The 18,255-nt window shown below is 39.2% G+C and overlaps 3 protein-coding genes across 8 annotated transcripts; 1 reads left to right on the top strand and 2 right to left on the bottom strand.

Moving 5' to 3' along the window:
- Positions 1 to 1,647: 1,647 nt before the first annotated feature.
- On the top strand, positions 1,648 to 7,319 carry LOC113739829 (probable mitochondrial adenine nucleotide transporter BTL1). Its single transcript, XM_027267185.2, has 5 exons — positions 1,648 to 2,271; positions 2,455 to 2,549; positions 3,252 to 3,585; positions 3,810 to 4,047; positions 4,905 to 7,319. Exons 1-5 carry the CDS (start codon positions 1,960 to 1,962, stop codon positions 5,144 to 5,146), a joined length of 1,221 nt encoding a protein of 406 aa, XP_027122986.1. The 5' UTR covers positions 1,648 to 1,959; the 3' UTR covers positions 5,147 to 7,319.
- LOC113739830 (reticulon-like protein B22) lies at positions 5,910 to 7,204 on the bottom strand. Its single transcript, XM_027267186.2, has 3 exons — positions 6,815 to 7,204; positions 6,377 to 6,446; positions 5,910 to 6,242 (listed from the first exon to the last, which is right to left on the bottom strand). Exons 1-3 carry the CDS (start codon positions 7,202 to 7,204, stop codon positions 6,133 to 6,135), a joined length of 570 nt encoding a protein of 189 aa, XP_027122987.1. The 3' UTR covers positions 5,910 to 6,132.
- A 532-nt stretch (positions 7,320 to 7,851) lies between the features above and the next one.
- On the bottom strand, positions 7,852 to 17,778 carry LOC113739585 (pumilio homolog 5). Of its 6 annotated transcripts, none has more exons than XM_027266849.2 (10): positions 17,623 to 17,778; positions 15,730 to 16,426; positions 13,967 to 15,363; positions 13,727 to 13,868; positions 13,525 to 13,632; positions 12,700 to 12,912; positions 12,489 to 12,599; positions 10,687 to 10,881; positions 8,466 to 8,637; positions 7,852 to 8,251 (listed from the first exon to the last, which is right to left on the bottom strand). In XM_027266849.2, exons 2-10 carry the CDS (start codon positions 16,372 to 16,374, stop codon positions 8,229 to 8,231), a joined length of 3,006 nt encoding a protein of 1,001 aa, XP_027122650.2. In that variant the 5' UTR covers positions 16,375 to 16,426; positions 17,623 to 17,778; the 3' UTR covers positions 7,852 to 8,228. The 6 variants fall into 6 exon arrangements, with proteins under 6 accessions (XP_027122650.2, XP_027122652.2, XP_027122651.2 ...); XM_027266851.2 differs by having other exon boundaries at positions 15,730 to 16,429; positions 17,623 to 17,777; XM_027266850.2 differs by having other exon boundaries at positions 15,730 to 16,441; positions 17,623 to 17,775.
- Positions 17,779 to 18,255: the final 477 nt, after the last annotated feature.

Raw genomic sequence — 18,255 nt, 5'->3', positions numbered from 1 at the left:
TATATATATATATATATATATATGTACAAATTAACGGGCTGAACTTATATGGTGTTTGAGTTTAATAAGATTCAAACTCGATTCACATTTAATTCTAATTTAATATTTAAGTCAAAATTTAGCCAAACTCGATGAGAGTCTAGAATTATTGGGTTCTTTTATTGACTCAAGTTCGGGCTAACCCAATCTCATTGACAGTTCTACTGCTATTACTTGTCCCCTTCTCCCTCATTGTCCTCCATCTCCACCATCACTAGCACCATTTGCCCTCCTACCTCCTTCCTCTTTGTCTCTCCTTTTCAGTAGCAGGGAAGAGAAGCGGAAGAAGGAGGAGAAAGGAAAGCGATGAAATGAGGTAGAGAATGAAAAAGGAGGAGGGAGGAGAGAAGAGACGGTGAAGGGTAATGGATGCTGAATATTTTTTTAATTTTAAAAGATATTTCAATATAATTTTAAATTTTAAAAATATTCCAAAATATATCTTCAAGAAATACACTCAAAAGCACATAACCAAATACAATAAAAGTTGTTCACATACACCACTGAGTGTTTTGGGTTTAGGTTGAGAGTGGATTGAATTTCGTCCTATTAACAAGTTAATTAATTTAAAACCCAAGTTACGATATGGGACAAAATCGAACACTTCATTCTAATTGAATGATTTCCATACCGGTTCACCAAAAAAAAGAAAAAGTATGAGCACAATTAAACCGTTTCTGTACCAATATCAATTTACCAAAAATTCAATTGGTTATCGAGGTGTTCAAACTTCCAAAAAATCCAAAAATCAATCAATCAAAGCTAGATTATATATTTATAAAATTCATTCGTATCCAACCTTTACATTCTGGTAAAACAATCTGGTAATAGTTATTGAATTTCGATTATTGATAGAATTATTGAATTTTATATGTTAATAATACTGTACATTATATCATATACATACTGATATATTATGTTATATACTAACCTATTTGTTGGATTTGAATTTTATCCCGTCAATAAATGATTGGTGGGATCAAACTCAAACCAACACTACTAATAAATAATGTCAAATTCATTATATACTAACCTATTAAAAAAAGTAAGGCTACAAAAGAGCATTGTTGAAAAAAATATATTATTTTCTTTGAGAATCCAATTTTATATTTGTAGAAATATAGAAAAAACAATGGGGGTATCTCTTGACTTTGCGATAAAAATGGAACGCGAAAAGAGTGAAATTATTATGATACAGCCACACAGGCAGAGAAGAGAAAAAGGGAAAATAAAAGAAAGAGGACAAAAAATGAAAAACAAAAATATCTCTTTGCACCTGCACGTGGGGAAAAGAAAATACTAAGACACCTTTTTTTTGGTTTTGGGAGGAGTGGACAAGATCTCTCCGCAAATTGCGAAGACGACAAATCCTTTTATTACCTTTTCTTCTCGTTTTGGGTCGTTGAGTGTCGGCATCATCATAATCGGAGTCCTACCAAATCAACAAGAAAATACAGTAGTTTTTTTTTTTTTGAATTGACACGTAAAGAGTAAAGAATAACGTAAATTTTATATATATTAATAATATATAATATTATTATCAATTAAATTCATAATACGTGTATAAAAATAAAATTTTATATAATTATCATTCGTCGAGCGTCCACGTCCAACATTGACAGTCCCAGTTCCAATTAATCCTAAAGAATAGGGTACACTAGCACCGGACCAAAAAAAGGACTTAAACCCCGAGCTTCGGAAAAGCCGCGGCGAGAAGGCGCCTCCTCCCTGTCGAATTTCCAAAAAAACTAACAAATCCAGCTGCGTAGTCAATCGTCCACTACATCTTCGAAAAAAAACTTAAACCCTGAGCTTCGGGAAAGCCGGTGAGAAGGCGCCTCCTCCCCATCGAATTTCCAAAAAAGGCAACAAATTCAGCTTCGCAATCAATCGTCGACTACATCTTCGTCGTGGTGTTGGATGGCTGTTGAATCTGAATCGCAGAACAAGAGCTGCTGCTATTCGATGATTGGAGGGGGAGATGCAGGAGGAGGAGGGGGAGATTTATACGGATTGATGATGGTGGTACCCAAGGACCTGCTGCTTCTCCACAACCACCTTTCCGATGCCACTGCTGCTGCTGCATCATCATTCTCTGCATCCTCCACCACCACCGCTGCCAACAATACCACCACCACCACTCGCCCTCTCCATCAGCATCAGCTGCTGTTGGATTTCCGATTCCGCCCTCCGACTCTATCTCTACCTCATCTCCAACTCCCACGCCTCCATGTCTGTCCCTCCCCCTCCACTTCCTCTCTCCTTTTTCTCTTAATTAGTAGTGGTACTACTGCTAACAGTATCACCCTTTTTTTAACACTGATGTCTAATTGGAAACTCACCCCTAAAATAAGAAATAAGATAAATATTTTAGTTCTCACTCGCCTCATGGATGGATGGTTGGTTGGTTTTCAGGAGTTTTTCCGGAGTCGAGAAGTTGCGGAGTTTCTTAGCGGTGCTTTGGCCGGAGCTATGACCAAAGCCGTTCTTGCTCCTCTCGAGACCATCAGGTATGCTTAGCTTCTTCTTTCTTCCCCTCACCTCCCCTTCCCCTCTCTCCATTTCCATTTCTTCCCCCTCCACTGCTATTTAATCTTTTTACAGCCCTTCTTGTTTCTATTCTTTCTCCCGTTTGTTATGAGTATCATTAAAAAGATTCACACCCCGGGCAATCCGGGCACGTCATTCCTTTCCGCCCCTTATATTTATCCGCTGTAGTTGTTTCATTCAAAGCTCTCCCAATGCAGTTTCTCAATTTGCCAAAGTGCTTGTATGTATATCTACTGCTCCAAATTTCAGTGCACCAAATGAAACTTAGAGTCAGTACACTTTTGAGCAAAATCTTATAAACCCTTACTTATTCAGGACTTTACATAAGGCTTGGTTCGTAAAACTTCAGACTCACCTACTTTGAGGAGAACTACCGGGCTGTATATTTAACCTAACGGTAGAACATGTGTCTTTTGGTTTCAATTCCTTTCATGACAATTAGTTTCATACTTCATCCATTATTCTTCATCTTTTCTTAGCAAGGGCTACTTCGGACTGTAAACTAACTTAAGCTAGTATCAAAGAGATGTGAACAACAAGGTTCATTTCCATTATAGCAAGTGACTTTCTTACTATTGGTTGGGCTTCGTGTGCACCAGATAAGGAAGATAAGACTCCTTGCATTGAAGCGCATTCCTCTTTTTATAATACAAAACATGCAGGACCAGAATGGTAGTTGGCATTGGTTCAAAGAACATCTGTGGCAGTTTTGTTCAAGTCATCGAACAGCAAGGTTGGCAGGGACTATGGGCTGGAAACACAATTAACATGCTGCGCATAATACCTACTCAGGCAATTGAGCTTGGAACTTTTGAATGTGTCAAGCGAACAATGAGTTCAGCACAAGAGAAATGGATTCAAAATGATTGCTCAAAAGTGTCTATTGGTAATCTGAGTTTGAACCTTTCTTTCTCCTGGCTCTCGCCGGTTGCTGTGGCTGGTGCTGCTGCTGGAGTTGTGAGCACACTTGCTTGTCATCCACTCGAAGTGTTAAAGGTATTTGAAGTTGGAACCATCTCAGCATCTTGCAGTCTTTGAAGAATTCACAGTGGTGCATCAGGAATAAGTTGTTTAGTCTGATTTCTCATCAATTGTCTTGTTCATTCTTTGTTGGTTGCCTTTATATAGCAACTCAAATTGCTAACGAGATCATTTCATCTTTCTTAATATGTTTCTGAGAATCGTAATGCATGAATTTCGTTCTTTTTGATCTTATTCAGGACCGGTTGACCATATCTCCAGAAATTTATCCCAATCTGTCCATTGCTGTTCGCAAGATGTACAAGGATGGTGGTCTTGGTGCTTTATATGCTGGTATATCACCTACGTTGATTGGCATGCTCCCATATAGCACGTGCTACTATTTCATGTATGATACCATGAAGAAGTCTTACTGCTTGGCAAACAAAAAAGAATCCTTGAATCGAGCTGAGATGCTTTTGCTTGGAGCTCTGTCAGGTGAGAATTCTGCAGAGACAGTGCTGGTTCAGAGTTTTCATTAAGGCTTTCCTTTTTAAAATAAAATTCTTGCCTTTGATTTTGCTGAACATTTGGGCATTTACTCTACTGACGGACAAGCTTTTGGTATAATGGTTCCAGTTGCTTATACGTCCGGTTATAAAAAATTTGGCAGAGGTTTTACTACTTAAAGCAGAGCAACTAAGCAACAAAAGAGTCATTTATAGTAGGTGTAGTGGAAATAACAATTGAAGGTGGATAGTGAAACAAGACAAGATGGAGAAAGAGAGATGAATGCTAATGACACGTTAAATTGCAAGAGTTCAATTTGGTGATGTAGATGTCTATACAAGATATTTCAGTCCATAAGAAATACTAATGACACATGCGACTACACCTTTGCTCTAATGAAGCTAGATGTCAACAACATGATTGTGCCTTACAGGTTTTACTCAAAAGTGAAAATTTTAATTCATCGTGCCTTATAAAGTAGCTGAAGGATTATACTGCACTCCATGGATACCTGGTAAAACCTCTTTAAAGCACTTTTAGCTGAGGAATGAGGAGTAGTAGGTGGCTAGTTGACAGCCTGATGGCTTGTGTACCAAATTGGAGGCAGGGACACAAAGTTTGATTTGTTATAATTACTTTTTTCCCAGTTGCTTGCTTTGTCAAGGAGTATTAGACGTCTGGTTTCTCATCAGAGAAAATTCCCGTTTGGTTGCATTGCTGCTGAATTGTATCTTGTAGTTGTTAAATTCCACGAGGAGGAACGGGATTATTTCTACATGTTACACGTAAGGTATAGAAAACGTCTCATTTGCCCTTGACAAGACTTATTTTTTGTGATCGATCAGGTTTAACAGCCAGCACAATCAGTTATCCTCTCGAAGTGGCAAGAAAACGGCTAATGGTGGGAGCTTTACAAGGTAAATGCCCACCACACATGGCAGCCGCACTTTCAGAAGTCATCAAGGAGGGGGGATTGAGGGGCCTTTACAGAGGTTGGGGTGCAAGTTGTTTAAAAGTCATGCCATCCTCTGGCATCACCTGGATGTTTTATGAAGCCTGGAAGGATGTACTACTTGGTTCAAGGTGAGAGCGACTAACCCTGTGGAGGTTGGCATGCTTCTAGGGTTCCACATGTCACAGTCCACCATGGGGCAACAGAAGTTACACAACAGACTACTGCTTGATTGTCCAGGAAAGGAGCTACACTGAAGTAGAAGTTGTCCGAAAAACTGGCTGTTGCTCACAACGGACCGACTATCGCTCAACTGTTGGTGCAATTTTGGGTGTGCGCCAGAGCCTAGAGGGAACCCTTTTTTTTTTTTTTTTTTTTTTTGAAGATAAATACATCTGATTAACTGTATGATTACACCATGTCAATTATTTCGTGTTTCTGAAACTTTAGATCTTTGACATGTGCTCAGCTTGTTTGCATAAGAAATTTGAGGGATTTTTTTCGGGGGTTAGGAGAAAGACGCAAGTTCATAATTACTCTCAAGGAGTTATGCAGCACACCGCCCCACACCTGAACTTTTTGAATGGCAATTAAGATTTTTGAGTTATGTGTGCTTGCTTTTTTTTTTTAACCCTTCGACCGCCCTTTCTACTCGAACTGGCAGTCACAAAGGCGATTTGAACCTGAATGTGATGGCAGGAAAGACTCTAAAAGTCCTCCTGACTATTGAGCCGATGCTTGCTAGGAAATCGGAATGTGCCAATTCAACTTTTGTGGTCTCTATTTCTACCATCAATTGAGAAAATATGGAGAGTCTGATTAGCAGGTTAACGTTCTGCCGAGACATTTGAACAAGAAGGAGATCCTAAACCCTAAATCAGGGTAACGCGACAAAGGATACGAGCCTCAAGCGCAAATTAGCCTGTGAAAAAACAAACTGTGTCCAATGCGCGATGGAAGCAAGAGTTTACAAATATTACATGGACAGTGGTCAACATATGTCGCCAATTTAGTGCTTAGCAGGTTGTTGTCTTTGGCAGGAAGGAGACGAGATGAAGGTTGTAGACCGGCAGAGTGCGGGCAGTACTGCAAAAATAAGAGGTGGTGCTAGGCAGATATCTTCAATCTTGGACCGAAGTTGGGCAATCCCTTCTCCGAGAAAACCACGAGAAACACGTGCTCATCAACCTTGATTCCTCAGTGAGCATGTAAAGGCACAGAAGGCAAAGTCCTATAACAAGAACCAACGCCAATTGAAGCCTCACAAAGAGAACAAGGGACGGTACGGTACAATACAATCATCATCATATTATATAGCATTACAGAATGAATGGGAAGTAGTAGTAATTAGATTAGATAGCGCACCAGCATAAGCAACTGTGGCAGTTGGGACCAGTCTTCCCAGTGCCGATAGCAGGTAAAGGCTAGCAACAACCTGCAAAAGAAATTAGTGATTAATGCTCGCTTCACTTAGGTTCCCATGCCGACTAAAAATCACCTAATTATTAAAATGATTTCACAAGCTACTAACTCATTCTGGTGGCTGTCCTCTTTATTACTACTACTACTAGTTGTGTTACTTAATAATTATTATGGCACAGCAATAGTTTAAAATCTAGAATACCAGTAAGTACGCATCGTCAACAAATAAAGAAAGCGGTTGATAAATAAATACAATGGAGGAAAACTTCTTTATTACAATTTCAACAACCAAGGGCCGGGGAGCTAGTAAAATTCTACTAGTAGTATTTTAGTAGGAGACTGGAGAGGAGGTGGGTTTGGGGCCCCCTGTTGTATTTGTACCTTGAAAAACAAGCGCTTGTCGTGGCCGGTGGCGGCGACCCTGAGGACAGACTCGGCCGCCCCGATGGTGTTCGCGAGGCATGCGAAGATGGAGTTGGCGGAATCCTGGGAAATCTGCCACTCCAGGGGATCGACGGGGACCTGGATGTTCATCTGGCGGAAGAGGAGCCCGAGGATGGCCAGGGAGCAGAGCAGGACGATGAAGACGTCGGAGACCAGAGACACCAGGCTGGAATTGCGGTAGGCGCAGTGGTAGTACACCAGGGACCCGCATATCATCACTATCAGGGGCTTTCCGCCTCCGCCGCCGAATTTCCCCACCACCTTCCTCGTCCCGGCGTCCCCGCCCTGCCCGTTGCCTGCTACTGCTGCCTCCATGCTCAACGTCATACCATTTACTTTTCACTTCTAGAAATGTATTCTTATATTAGCCCAATTTATTTAGTAACTATCCGTCGTTCATAATTTGCAACCGGTCAACCCCCCTTTTGGGACTTTTTTTCTTCTTCTTTTTGCTAATGTTCTATTTCCTTCATTTCGCTCCTTTCTTTTGTGGAAAATAGGATGGTGACCGGTACGCGACCGGTCAAATCATCATTAACTAGAGAAAAATTGGCACCTCTGTGTATTCAATTTGTCATTCTTTACTTTTGATTCAATTCAACGCCCTTTCTCCATCTGCCCCGGAATTCTCTGTAACCATCAAAATTGTTCTCTTCGTGGACGGCAATATCATTTATGCCCGTCACATATCCTACTTCATCTCGTAGGTATATTTTTTTTTTCTCTCATCAATAAAATGTTCTTTTTCAGAACTTGTACAATTTATTTAGCCCCCCTGAAAAATTGACCCATAAATAAATATATGAATTAAAAAAAAAAAACAACTTGTATAATTCAACCTATTTGTGATCTGTTTTCGAGGCGCCGACTTATTATGGTTAATTCGGGTTAAAATTTGGGATCTATAGTTTGAAAAGGGTTCAGAATCAAGAAAATTACTTGACATGGGGTGATCGATCGGTAGATGTTACTAGTGAAACAAATACCCCCATTTAATTTACCACTATACATCAGCATACACTTGTATAGTTGAACAACTTACAGACGGAGCCGCAGGATACAGATATGTACTGTTTTCAAGTACTACTACTTTTTTGAGCCCCCAAATAAAAAATTACTAGTACTGCCACTGCTACCACTAGTAGCAGCATCAAGCTGGTGATTACAATTACTAGTAAATGCATGGCATGCAGTTATACATATATATATATCAACGCTACTAAAGAGTACACCAATTGTTTGAGATGTTATCCCCTCCAACAAAGGAGGCTCGGGTCCCCTCCACCAGCAACAAAATGCTTCCGCTGGTCAGAAATAAATAGCTGTTCTCGTAATCCTTACTCCCAATCCATTAAGCTTCAGAGCTCCCACACTCTGCAGCACAAAGTTGAAACTCAACTTCAGGTACTCAAATCAAAATCTAACAACGTTAACAGAATTAGCTACTCCAAACAGGAACGATCAACCTACCGTGCCATGCCACTAAGCCAGTTGCATGTCTTAATACTTTGTGCTTTGTGTGGTTCCAACAATATATATGTCACACCATATTGCAAATAAACAAAAAAAGGGGCAGCATTCCACGCACCTTCACCAGATAATTGTTCGAATCGAGCAACAATGTGCTTCCCATATGTATATTTCTTCAGAGCATGCAGGTGTATCCTGATTCGATTAAGTAATATTTCCCGCTGTCTATCGTTGCTTATTTCCAGAATCTTCTGAACTACATAGTTCGCAAACTGGTCCTTCATCATTGTCTACATCGAGCAAAACAAAGACGATAATAAGGGTCAAAACACATCTTTGCACACCATTTTTTTGGTTTTTTTTTTGGTTGTTGGGGGGGGGGGGGGCCAACATATAGGATGAACTGCATGTTGAGCGTTTAACACCCATAATGAAGAGCAGGAAAAATAGTAAAAGAATATTCACGGACAAAGCTAGTGATCTTGTCATGCTGCCATTCTCCTGATGAAGACAATAACACAGACACACTCATTTATGTTGAAGCTAAAACCTCTCTATCAGAAGGAAACATATGCTATCTTTTTTTCATTTTGCAAATAAAAAGTTACCATCCTCCAATCTCCACACAGTGGCGCCCCCCCCCCCCCTCTCTCTCCTTTTTCTCAACTTCACCAGCAAAGGCCTTCTATAGAATGCTCTGTAAACCATGATACTAGTCCTCAGACGATCTGAAATAGTGTTTCAAAAGGCCAGGCAAACCATGCTCCAAAGCATGGGGTGTTAGTTCCCATGATTCCTTTTTAGCAATTTGCAATTTATAATAAAGTTAAAAAGCTACCCAAAAAAAGTTGAAACTCCAAAGACAACAAATTTACACACACAGTCAAATCGAGGAACAAGTTGTCAAGTACTTCAAAAATTCTTTTTCACTTTAAGGTTAAAGTAGAATCTTAATTAGGGCAAAGCTGCAGAGAACAATTAGTTACATTATACCATTTCTTCTCCCCAACTTTGGCCAGACAACACCTCCCACACCCCAATTCAGTTAGAAACATCCAAAAAAGCTCTCAACACTAATATAAGCTAAGTAGGGTAGGTTCACTGCTAGCAAGAGACATTCCATGAGTTTGTCAGATTTATCTGTGAAGGTAATAGGTATTGTCTTTGAGATAGGGATCCAATCAAAAAAAGACGCAGGATCTCTTAGGCAAGGAATGACACTGAAGAACATTCTTGGAGATATTGAAGGGGGGAAAACAATCAAACTGTTAAGGACATTAGCTGATACTCAATCATCCTATGCTATGCTTAAGTTCACTCGCACTACACAACATCAAATATCTACTTGGGTTACGCAAAAGACAGGGCAACAAGGATATACAGGCTGGCTTTTACAAAGATTCTCAAACTTGTATTAAAGCTGCCTAGATACAGGCCAAGGTGATCCCACCCAGCCCAGGAAGTTTCCACCCCATCTTCCAATTCTACCTTGTCAAGAACTCTAGTATGCACATAACTCATCATGAGATGCGGAAGAAACAAGTGAGCCAACTGTATTCGTCTATACAAGAAACTAAACATAATTCTCATGTAATCTCTTGTCCTCTGCACCCTCCCCAACCCCCACCTCTTTCCCCTGACAACTTACCTAAGAAATTCCACTGCCACTACAGCAGTGAGCACCCTCGCACAGATGAGCTTAAAGTCCATGTAAAGATGCATTCTCTCTCCTCTCTCACACCCATCACCTATTTATCTCACTTCTCCAAAATATCTGCACCAACACATAGGACACTCTGCAGTTAGAACGTGAATTTCAGGCAAGGCAATTGAGTGCCTCAGCTAATTAGGTAAGTAGTCAAAGGATCATTGAAAAATAAAAGCAATTTCAGGCATGGCAATGGGGTGCCTCAGCTGAATAGGTAAGTAGTCAAAGAATCATTGCAAATAAATGCATCTTAATAATGCATAGGTGGGACCTCAAAAGGCATTGCAATCAATTCATTTTCTGAAGTATACAAAAATTGACAAGGCTTTTCTAGAATACATATACACATTGAGGGTGAACCTAGGTTCCAAAAATAGAGATTAACAACTATGCATTTTGATGTCCAGAGTCCTCTTTAGAGGAGCAAAATAAATTTACCAAACTTGAATATGGAGCACCAAATTAATTCAAAATATCAAATTGACCACTCCAATCTATGCACTTGGAAACAGCTTCAGTTTCCATCAGAATCCCCAGAATAATTCACAGAGCAATAATTAAGTCAAACCATGTCAGAATTCTATGAAAACAACTTGAAGAGAAAAAATTTTCAAGAGGTATATGCACTTACCAATAAATTGTCATTGTCATCTGGCTGAGCAAGAATCTCCTCAATCAAGCTCTCCCTTTCAGCAGCATCACCATACTCCAAACACTTCTCAACAACATTTGATGCATATTTATGTTGGCTCATTACTATGATTTTCCCAGTCAATTTGCTGATAATTTGAGTTCTTTCATGTTGTTTCCCCCTCTCCAGGACATGCTGCAAACCAAAAGTAATCCTGGTATTATATATGTGTCTTGTTTATTCTCATTTTTTCCTGGTATTATTCTTATTTATACGGAGGGGAAGGGGCTTGTGGACGATTAGTGACTTCATTTTCTGTTGTATATTCAGTGTACAGACGACACCTGGAAACAAGTCCAAACCACAGCATGAAAATTATTGAATGCATCAAGTTGCTCGCATGAGATGATCAAATACTCTGAATCAATCAACTTTTGGTGCCATATGAACGGAATGGTTAACATGTCTGGTTTGCAATTTCATCAAATTGATCGGTAACCCTGAATGTTCTCATTCGGAGTTCAAACTCAATTGAGGCTTGAAAAATGAATAGGTTTGACCAATCTCATTCATTACATAACCTTCCTAGCCCATGTATGTTAATTATAGGTGGCATATGAACATAAGTTCTTTAGATGAGAAAACTGGATGTGGTAGTATGAATTTATGGTTCTTGGTTGCAAGAGAAATGCTAACATGTGCATTATTACTCCACTCAACCAGGCAATTAAAGTATGCATATAAGTCTCTCAAAATTCAAATCCATGATGAAGTTTTCTTTGAAAAATCTGGGAGCACTATGTTACCATCCAATAGTGGAAGGATTACAAGACTGAATAAGAATACAATGAAAGTTATACCGTCAGAAATTTGTTTCTAATTCATTTTCTGTTTCTCACATCTGAGTGAGGAGGGTAAATTAGACATAGAGCTACAACCGAATCACCCAACTAATGGATTTAACGAGTATGATATGGCGCTCCCAAATTGGTCCAAGTTAACTGGAAGAGACAACTAAACTAAAACTTGAAAGAAATAAACAATAGAACTGGGAGTAAACATGATTCTTTCAAGAAAAAGAAAATGAAAACCAAAACCATACAAGAGTGGTAGACAAGTCAGAAGGAGATGGAAATTATGTCCAAGCATAGATAAACTCAAACCACTCCAGAACCCCCAAGGTTGAATATAGTCAATGTACATCCAATTGTACCAGCCAAACAATGGGAACTGACAATAGAACCTATTTGAAATAGTTTACAGAAATGGTCTTGATTTCAGTCAACTGAAGAAAATATGTGGCTACAATATGCACTGAAGCAAGTCTTCTGATTAGTGAATTAACGCTTCAAGTAACTGTACCTACCACAATTCCTTCTTCCCTAAATGAACTTGAAAATGATTGAATACAACCAAAACCCTAAAAATGTACCACAACTATAATAAAGCGCTGAAGCCTAAAAGGAGAGACAGGAAAGAACAGTACCCTACAGATGACAAAGTGAAATTGACTTAGAAACAGATTCTCGAAATCAGAAAGTCTAAACAGTAAAATTTAGAAAAGAAATTGAATGAATTGGTATATATGAGACTCCACAGCAGTCATGACAGAAAAATATAGTCTAGCTTAATAACTTAAGGATTTAAATCCCTGATGTTCATGAGGAGTATCTCTTATCTATAGTACAAAAGTAAAGAAAAATATCAGGTCGAGCACCAAAACTAAAAAGATTATTGAAAGTACACGAATAGGTTTATGAACTCTAAACAGCATATTCATGAAGTGATATCGTGAAACAAACCTGGGTGACATAATTTCCATATTGATCCTGAGCTAGAACATAAGCTGATTCCAGGATCTCATCCACAATGCACTGAGTTTGTGAGTCGTCTGAGCAGTGCTCTAATACTCTCTAAGAAACCAAAAGATATATTTTAATAGAAGTGGTTGAAAGATACAAAGGCACTACAAGAACTTCAACGATGATTAGATTTTAAGATATGTCAAAGGACCTGAATAACACGGCAACCATATGGATGGGTGGACAATGTAGCAACCTGGCCCTGAAAAGCACAGATAACGAAACCAATCTTTTCTGCAGGAACACATTCGATGCATTTCTGTATCACATGATTGCCATTTTGATCTCGTACACATCTCATTACATGCCCATCCAGTTCATGTACAAGTTCAATTTTCTGGTCAAGTTCAATTACCTCGAGAGCCTGGAATGTAAGCCGACCAGAAATCAACACCGTTAAAAAAGAAAAAGTAGTTAAATCTATAAGTAACAGGGAACAACCACTGATAATAATCATATTTTTTGACCATGGGCAGGATGCAGGGAATCGATCTAGGTCATGTTCCCCAAAATCAAACACTTGCAGGCAACATAAGTTTCTCAGCTTCGAGGATTCAGAAGGGACGACAAACAGGAAAGGTATAGGGGATACAAATATTCCTGAGACTGGCCTACTTGGTGCATAAAGAGAATGAAGGGATATGGAAGTCATACTATTATTGGTTAAAATTTCCTGTATTCAATTTTCTTGTTAAACAGTAATAAAATTGCTTCTAATTCCTAGGAAATTGGAGTAGAAGCAAGTAGAATACTAAAAAAGAATCCTACAACACAAATTACCAACAGAAATACAGAACTTGACAAGAATACAAAGTAGATCAACACAGAAATAAACCACAATACTAACACTAAAGAGTATCCGAAACTGCCAAATAATTAGAGAATGTATACCCCAAAATCTATTTACTTCCTTAAAGAGCCAACTGTCACTTGTAGAGAATAAGCACCCATTGATATATCCTCTACATGCTCATACCTTCTGAATAACACGGCATCCATACATTTGCAAACTCAAAGTTAGCATCTGCCCAGATAGCCGATGCGCTAGCTCCTTCCTCTGCTCAGGATCCCCATGTTCAAAGAACTGCCTCGATAGAAATGGACAATACAATTCCCTAAGTAGAGTGAATGTATACGCATAAAACAAGGAAAGAGGTCGTACACTTTCAAATTTGCACCTTCTGAATGACATAATTACCAAAAACATCTGTCATTAATTTTGGAGCATGAGGAAGAACTTCTTGAAAGACAGATGCCTTCTCTTCAGCACTACAATTTTCCAACTTCTGTTGGATGAATCGACTTCCATGTTGATCAACACTGAAGTAAAACATGCAGAGAAAATAATTCTTCTCTAGTCATAGTCACAGAAAATGACACCACACAGACAAGTAAAGGGGCTCGTCAGGAAAGACTACCTGAATTCAACAATCCGCCCAGCAATGCCAATGAGGTCAATCTTCCGAGCATTGCCTGATTTCAGTTCTTCGAGAAAAGTATGCTTCTTGGGGTCACTAAAGCCATCAGATCCTCTTTGCCCTTGCCATCCTGCATAAACACCGGTGTTTCTCACAGAAGCCTGAGAATATCTTAGGTCATTTCTCCTCCCTGAAGGATTTGTCCCTCCCACCGGAGATCCAGGCAGTACTGGGCTACCAAGAGGGGATCCAGGAAACGGTGGCATGAAACTTAGGCCTGTTGGACTTCCATAGTAATTACTACCAGGAGTCCCTATTTTTCTTGGACTTAAAATGCTTATGCTTCCGCTTGGTGCAGGCTGAAATTTTCTATCACCAATATAAGCAGGAAGGTTCGGATTTTTTTGTGAAGCATAAGAATCAAATTGACCCCCTATCATATTCATCGAGGATGGACGACCATAAGGTGCTGAATATGCATCCTCCAAGGGAGGATGAAAGTACTGTACGTGAAAAGGATCAGGAAAAGGAGGGTGCACCATTAGCCCCTGATGACCATAAAACTTGTTATAATGTTGCAAATCACCCACTTGTACAGTACTTTCCCCCGTTGAAACACCAGTACTTTGATCACTAAAGCTTTGAGCAGAACTGGTCTCAAAATGCATTGGGAGGCTTGTATGTGATGGATATCCAGCCACAAAGGGGGGAATAAAACCAGAACCTAATGCATATCCAGACATACTGTACTGTGGAGCATATAAAGTAGTTGGACTTAAGTTGGAATAGTATTGATTTCCTGAAGCCATGTATGCTGCTGCTGTAGCATACAGAGGAGGCGTGAACCCAGGAGATTGTAGCACTGGCTGTGCCTCATACGAAAAATTAAAGTGGCTTTGTGGAACTTTTCCATGGACATTGCTCATATTATTAACTGCTTGACCAGTAACCTGATCTTGAGACGTCTGAAATTGGAAATGAGAGCATTGTTGAGAGAAAGGAAGCTGCTGCTGCAGTATGTTCTTCTCGTAGAATTTGTTTTCTTGTTTGTTTCTATCATCAGACGTAGAGGGATGACCTCTCATAACCTCAACTTCCAAGCACTGGTCCTTACTTCTGTCATCCTTTTGAGTTGAAGGAGACCTCTCTAGGTTGTCAAGATAAGATGTTTTTGGCAAGGAGGTAGTGCAGGAATCATCAATGGCTTTTAACTTGTGAGAAATTTCAAGTCTAGCACCAGAATCTGAAGGTGATTTTAATTCAGGTAACTTTGAGATATCAAGAGAAAGATTGTGCAGTTCAAGAGCTTGGACCTCATCATCAATTGGTTCATCTGTTGTAACATGCCCTGAACGAGACTGATTGTACACCGGTGAAGGTGTGCGAGGAAAGTCTTCCTAAAGAATTTCATCAAGATAGAGAACATTTAGAACACAATCACAAATTCACAATGTAAAACAGCAAGAACAAGTTCATTAAGGGATCAACGCCTCTGAGACTAATTAGTTATTGGACATTGCTAATAATCGTTGAGCGAAACATAGTCATACTCACAGAAGGAACATCCAGACTCCTAGAGGTACTCTTGGACTCGGTCGTGGACCAAGTTGGGAAAATCTAAAATCAAGACCAAACAGGTTGTTTAAACAGTACAGCTCACCCTAGCTGCCTAGACAATCCCCTCCCTCACCCAAAAGCCAAAGAAAAATCAAGATGCCCTGCAATATTATGCAAATATATGTTGCAAAGTGGGTGAACAATACCTGTATTAAGTCCACCAAACTTTTATGGCGGCCAGATAGAGAGAATATGCTCTGTTCAGGAATAGAAGTACTATTTTCAGCCCAATCATCCGAAGCTTGCTGGGTTGAGTTATCATCTTCAGGCTCCTCAGGATGAGTGGAAAGAGAACTTCTAGCCAAGAGTAAAGATCCATCACCACTGCTTCCAGAAGGTGTTAAACCCCAACTGTTGCTGAGAGTGCCAATGTCGTGTACCTGGTGCCAACTCTCCCTTGACATGGTAGACTGAGGAAACCTTGCACTCAAGTCAATATTGGAGGAAGCAAATCCAAAATTGGATGGATCAACACCTAGTTGCCTGCCAGTCTGATAACAGTCAAAGGCCCTGCCTGAACTACCCATACTTGAATCCCAGCTAGACCTCTGTGGATATATGAGATTGCTGAAGGCTGCATAAGAGCCTTCCATACTTGGAGGTGCACTGCCACTACGATTAGGAACCATGCTTGTATGATCTCCATGAATTTTACTCCCCTTAAGAAGTAAACCCAACTCATCGGCAACCAAATTATTTAAAGGTGACCTGAATGATGCAGCACCCTTAGAGGAGGCCCATTTCCCAGTTCCAGTACTTTCCACAATTCTCACGGGGCTCTCAGTTGCCATACCGTCAGAAGAATGATAGGCAAATGCTCTCTGAAGCAAATTATCACATACCCTTCTAACACCAAAACTGAGAAATTATTAGTAACGCATTTTGCATATATAGGAGAACCAGTAATAAAAACAAAAATCTTCCTCCCCCTCCCCCCTTCTCTGTGATGGACTCAAAATTGGAAGACGATACAGAAAAGGAGCCAGCAAACAAACATACGAGGAATAAATGGATGTATTCAACTTGCAAAATCAGAGGCTAGAAATATAATTGAATTAAAAGCAATAACTTCATGGAATTATGATGGAAAATGAAAACTGAAGATAAGGCTCGAAGTACTCGACATCTAGATGGAGGATGAGGTTCTGGCATGGCAGAGAAATGCATAAAACGTCAAAAAAGAAATCATTTTGATGGCCTGCATGACTTTTGAATATAATATAGATTCAGGCAGACAAAATGCCGTCAATTGCACAACCAGGAATGAGCAATCACCATATCTAGTTCTTCATTTCGTAGATTCCGAGAGGAAAAGAAAGAAAAGCCTTTGGAATTCGGCAAAAGTAAGATGCTGCATTTATATCACGCGACGTCAACATACAGATACAGACAGACAGACAAATAAGCTAAAATTCGTGCAAAGCCAGAGTATTCATTTCAGAAAAACAATAAATGTCCTAAGTCCTAGTATCATTTACGGCACTAAAAGTCTCTTGCAGTTATGACAAGTTCTGAAATAAGAGAAAATTTAGGTCGCCTTATTGTACCGAAAAGATGGAAAAAGCTTGCAAGTTAATTCAGAATTGAAAGTAACTGAGGGAGGGGTTTATTGAGGGGCGGGAAAAAAGGGATTTTTATACCATGACGGCATAAACAACAAGTTAAGAAGTCTAGTGATAACGCAGAATAGCAAAGAAACAGCGGAAATTAATCAGTGCATATGTTTATGTTTTGCTGGACAGAAGCATGTATACGAACACGAAACTGACAGCAAAATTACTGATAAACAAGAATTCCGAGTCAACACTCGCAATAAAAATCGAAACTTTAACACTTGGAAGTAAATTACAAAAGTGAAGGAAAAAAATATTTTTTTTTTAAGGGGAAAGCGGGGGTGATAGAGAGAAGATGAAGAAAGAAACGATGAATCAGAAGCTCGAAAAAGAAAATGAAAAGCAAAGGAAAGATGAAAAGAAGATACAAAAAGAAGGAAGAGAAGAACGAGAGTAACCGAGTAAGGTGTAAGAAGAAAAACTCACCGAGAACCCTAAAAGAATCCAAAACAAAACCAAAAATAAAAGGCCCTGGACTATAGTAATAGCGGTGGTGGTGCGAAATTGGAAACTGGGATTGGAAGCTCCGACGAGACTCTTCTTCTGAGAATTCTGTCTCGCTTATATATATATATATTATAAGAATAATTACTACTACCAGTCGTAAATTGAATAACAAAGGAAATGTATTGGCAGTAAACTTGAATAAAAAAAAAAGAAATGAAATCAGAGAGGAGAGAGAAAAGTTTGTCTATTTGTACTCGTATTACTACTGGTTGGATTTTGGGTTAATTACAATTAATCCCCTGAATGAATATCCCATTTCTCATTTACTCTCTGGCCTTTAATTTTTGTCACATAATCCTGTATATGACAAAATTATCATTCTATTATTTTGGCTTTTCATTTATTCTTTTTTCTTTCCCCATTTCCCCCTACTTTATTTCGTTTTTGCTTTCTATTTTCTTCTCTCTTCCGTAGTTCATAATAGAAACTTCATCTTAACGAAAAACTTTATTTAGAATTTGCAATTGATTTTATGGGTAGAGCATGAAAAGATGTCAAAAGCTTATTTCAATATTTTGTATAATGTCATGTGTCACAAATTGCATTTAATGA

Source organism: Coffea arabica, chromosome 4c, assembly GCF_036785885.1.
Source record: "Coffea arabica cultivar ET-39 chromosome 4c, Coffea Arabica ET-39 HiFi, whole genome shotgun sequence".
Taxonomy (NCBI): domain Eukaryota; kingdom Viridiplantae; phylum Streptophyta; class Magnoliopsida; order Gentianales; family Rubiaceae; genus Coffea; species Coffea arabica.
The sequence above is the reverse complement of the archived record's forward strand: the minus strand, read 5'-3'. Positions and strand labels throughout refer to the sequence as shown.

Coding starts and splice junctions, on each gene's coding strand:
- LOC113739830 (XM_027267186.2), bottom strand. CDS start 7,204: ATGACGTTGAGCATGGAGGCAGCAGTAGCAGGCAACGGGCAGGGCGGG. Junction 6,447..6,814: donor ACAAGCGCTTGTTTTTCAAG/GTACAAATACAA, acceptor TTTCTTTTGCAG/GTTGTTGCTAGCCTTTACCT. Junction 6,243..6,376: donor TGCCACAGTTGCTTATGCTG/GTGCGCTATCTA, acceptor TTCTTGTTATAG/GACTTTGCCTTCTGTGCCTT.
- LOC113739585 (XM_027266849.2), bottom strand. CDS start 16,374: ATGGCAACTGAGAGCCCCGTGAGAATTGTGGAAAGTACTGGAACTGGG. Junction 8,638..10,686: donor ATGACAATGACAATTTATTG/GTAAGTGCATAT, acceptor TGCTCGATGTAG/ACAATGATGAAGGACCAGTT. Junction 8,252..8,465: donor CGAACAATTATCTGGTGAAG/GTGCGTGGAATG, acceptor TTTGTGCTGCAG/AGTGTGGGAGCTCTGAAGCT.
- LOC113739829 (XM_027267185.2), top strand. CDS start 1,960: ATGGCTGTTGAATCTGAATCGCAGAACAAGAGCTGCTGCTATTCGATG. Junction 3,586..3,809: donor ATCCACTCGAAGTGTTAAAG/GTATTTGAAGTT, acceptor GATCTTATTCAG/GACCGGTTGACCATATCTCC. Junction 4,048..4,904: donor TTTGCTTGGAGCTCTGTCAG/GTGAGAATTCTG, acceptor GTGATCGATCAG/GTTTAACAGCCAGCACAATC.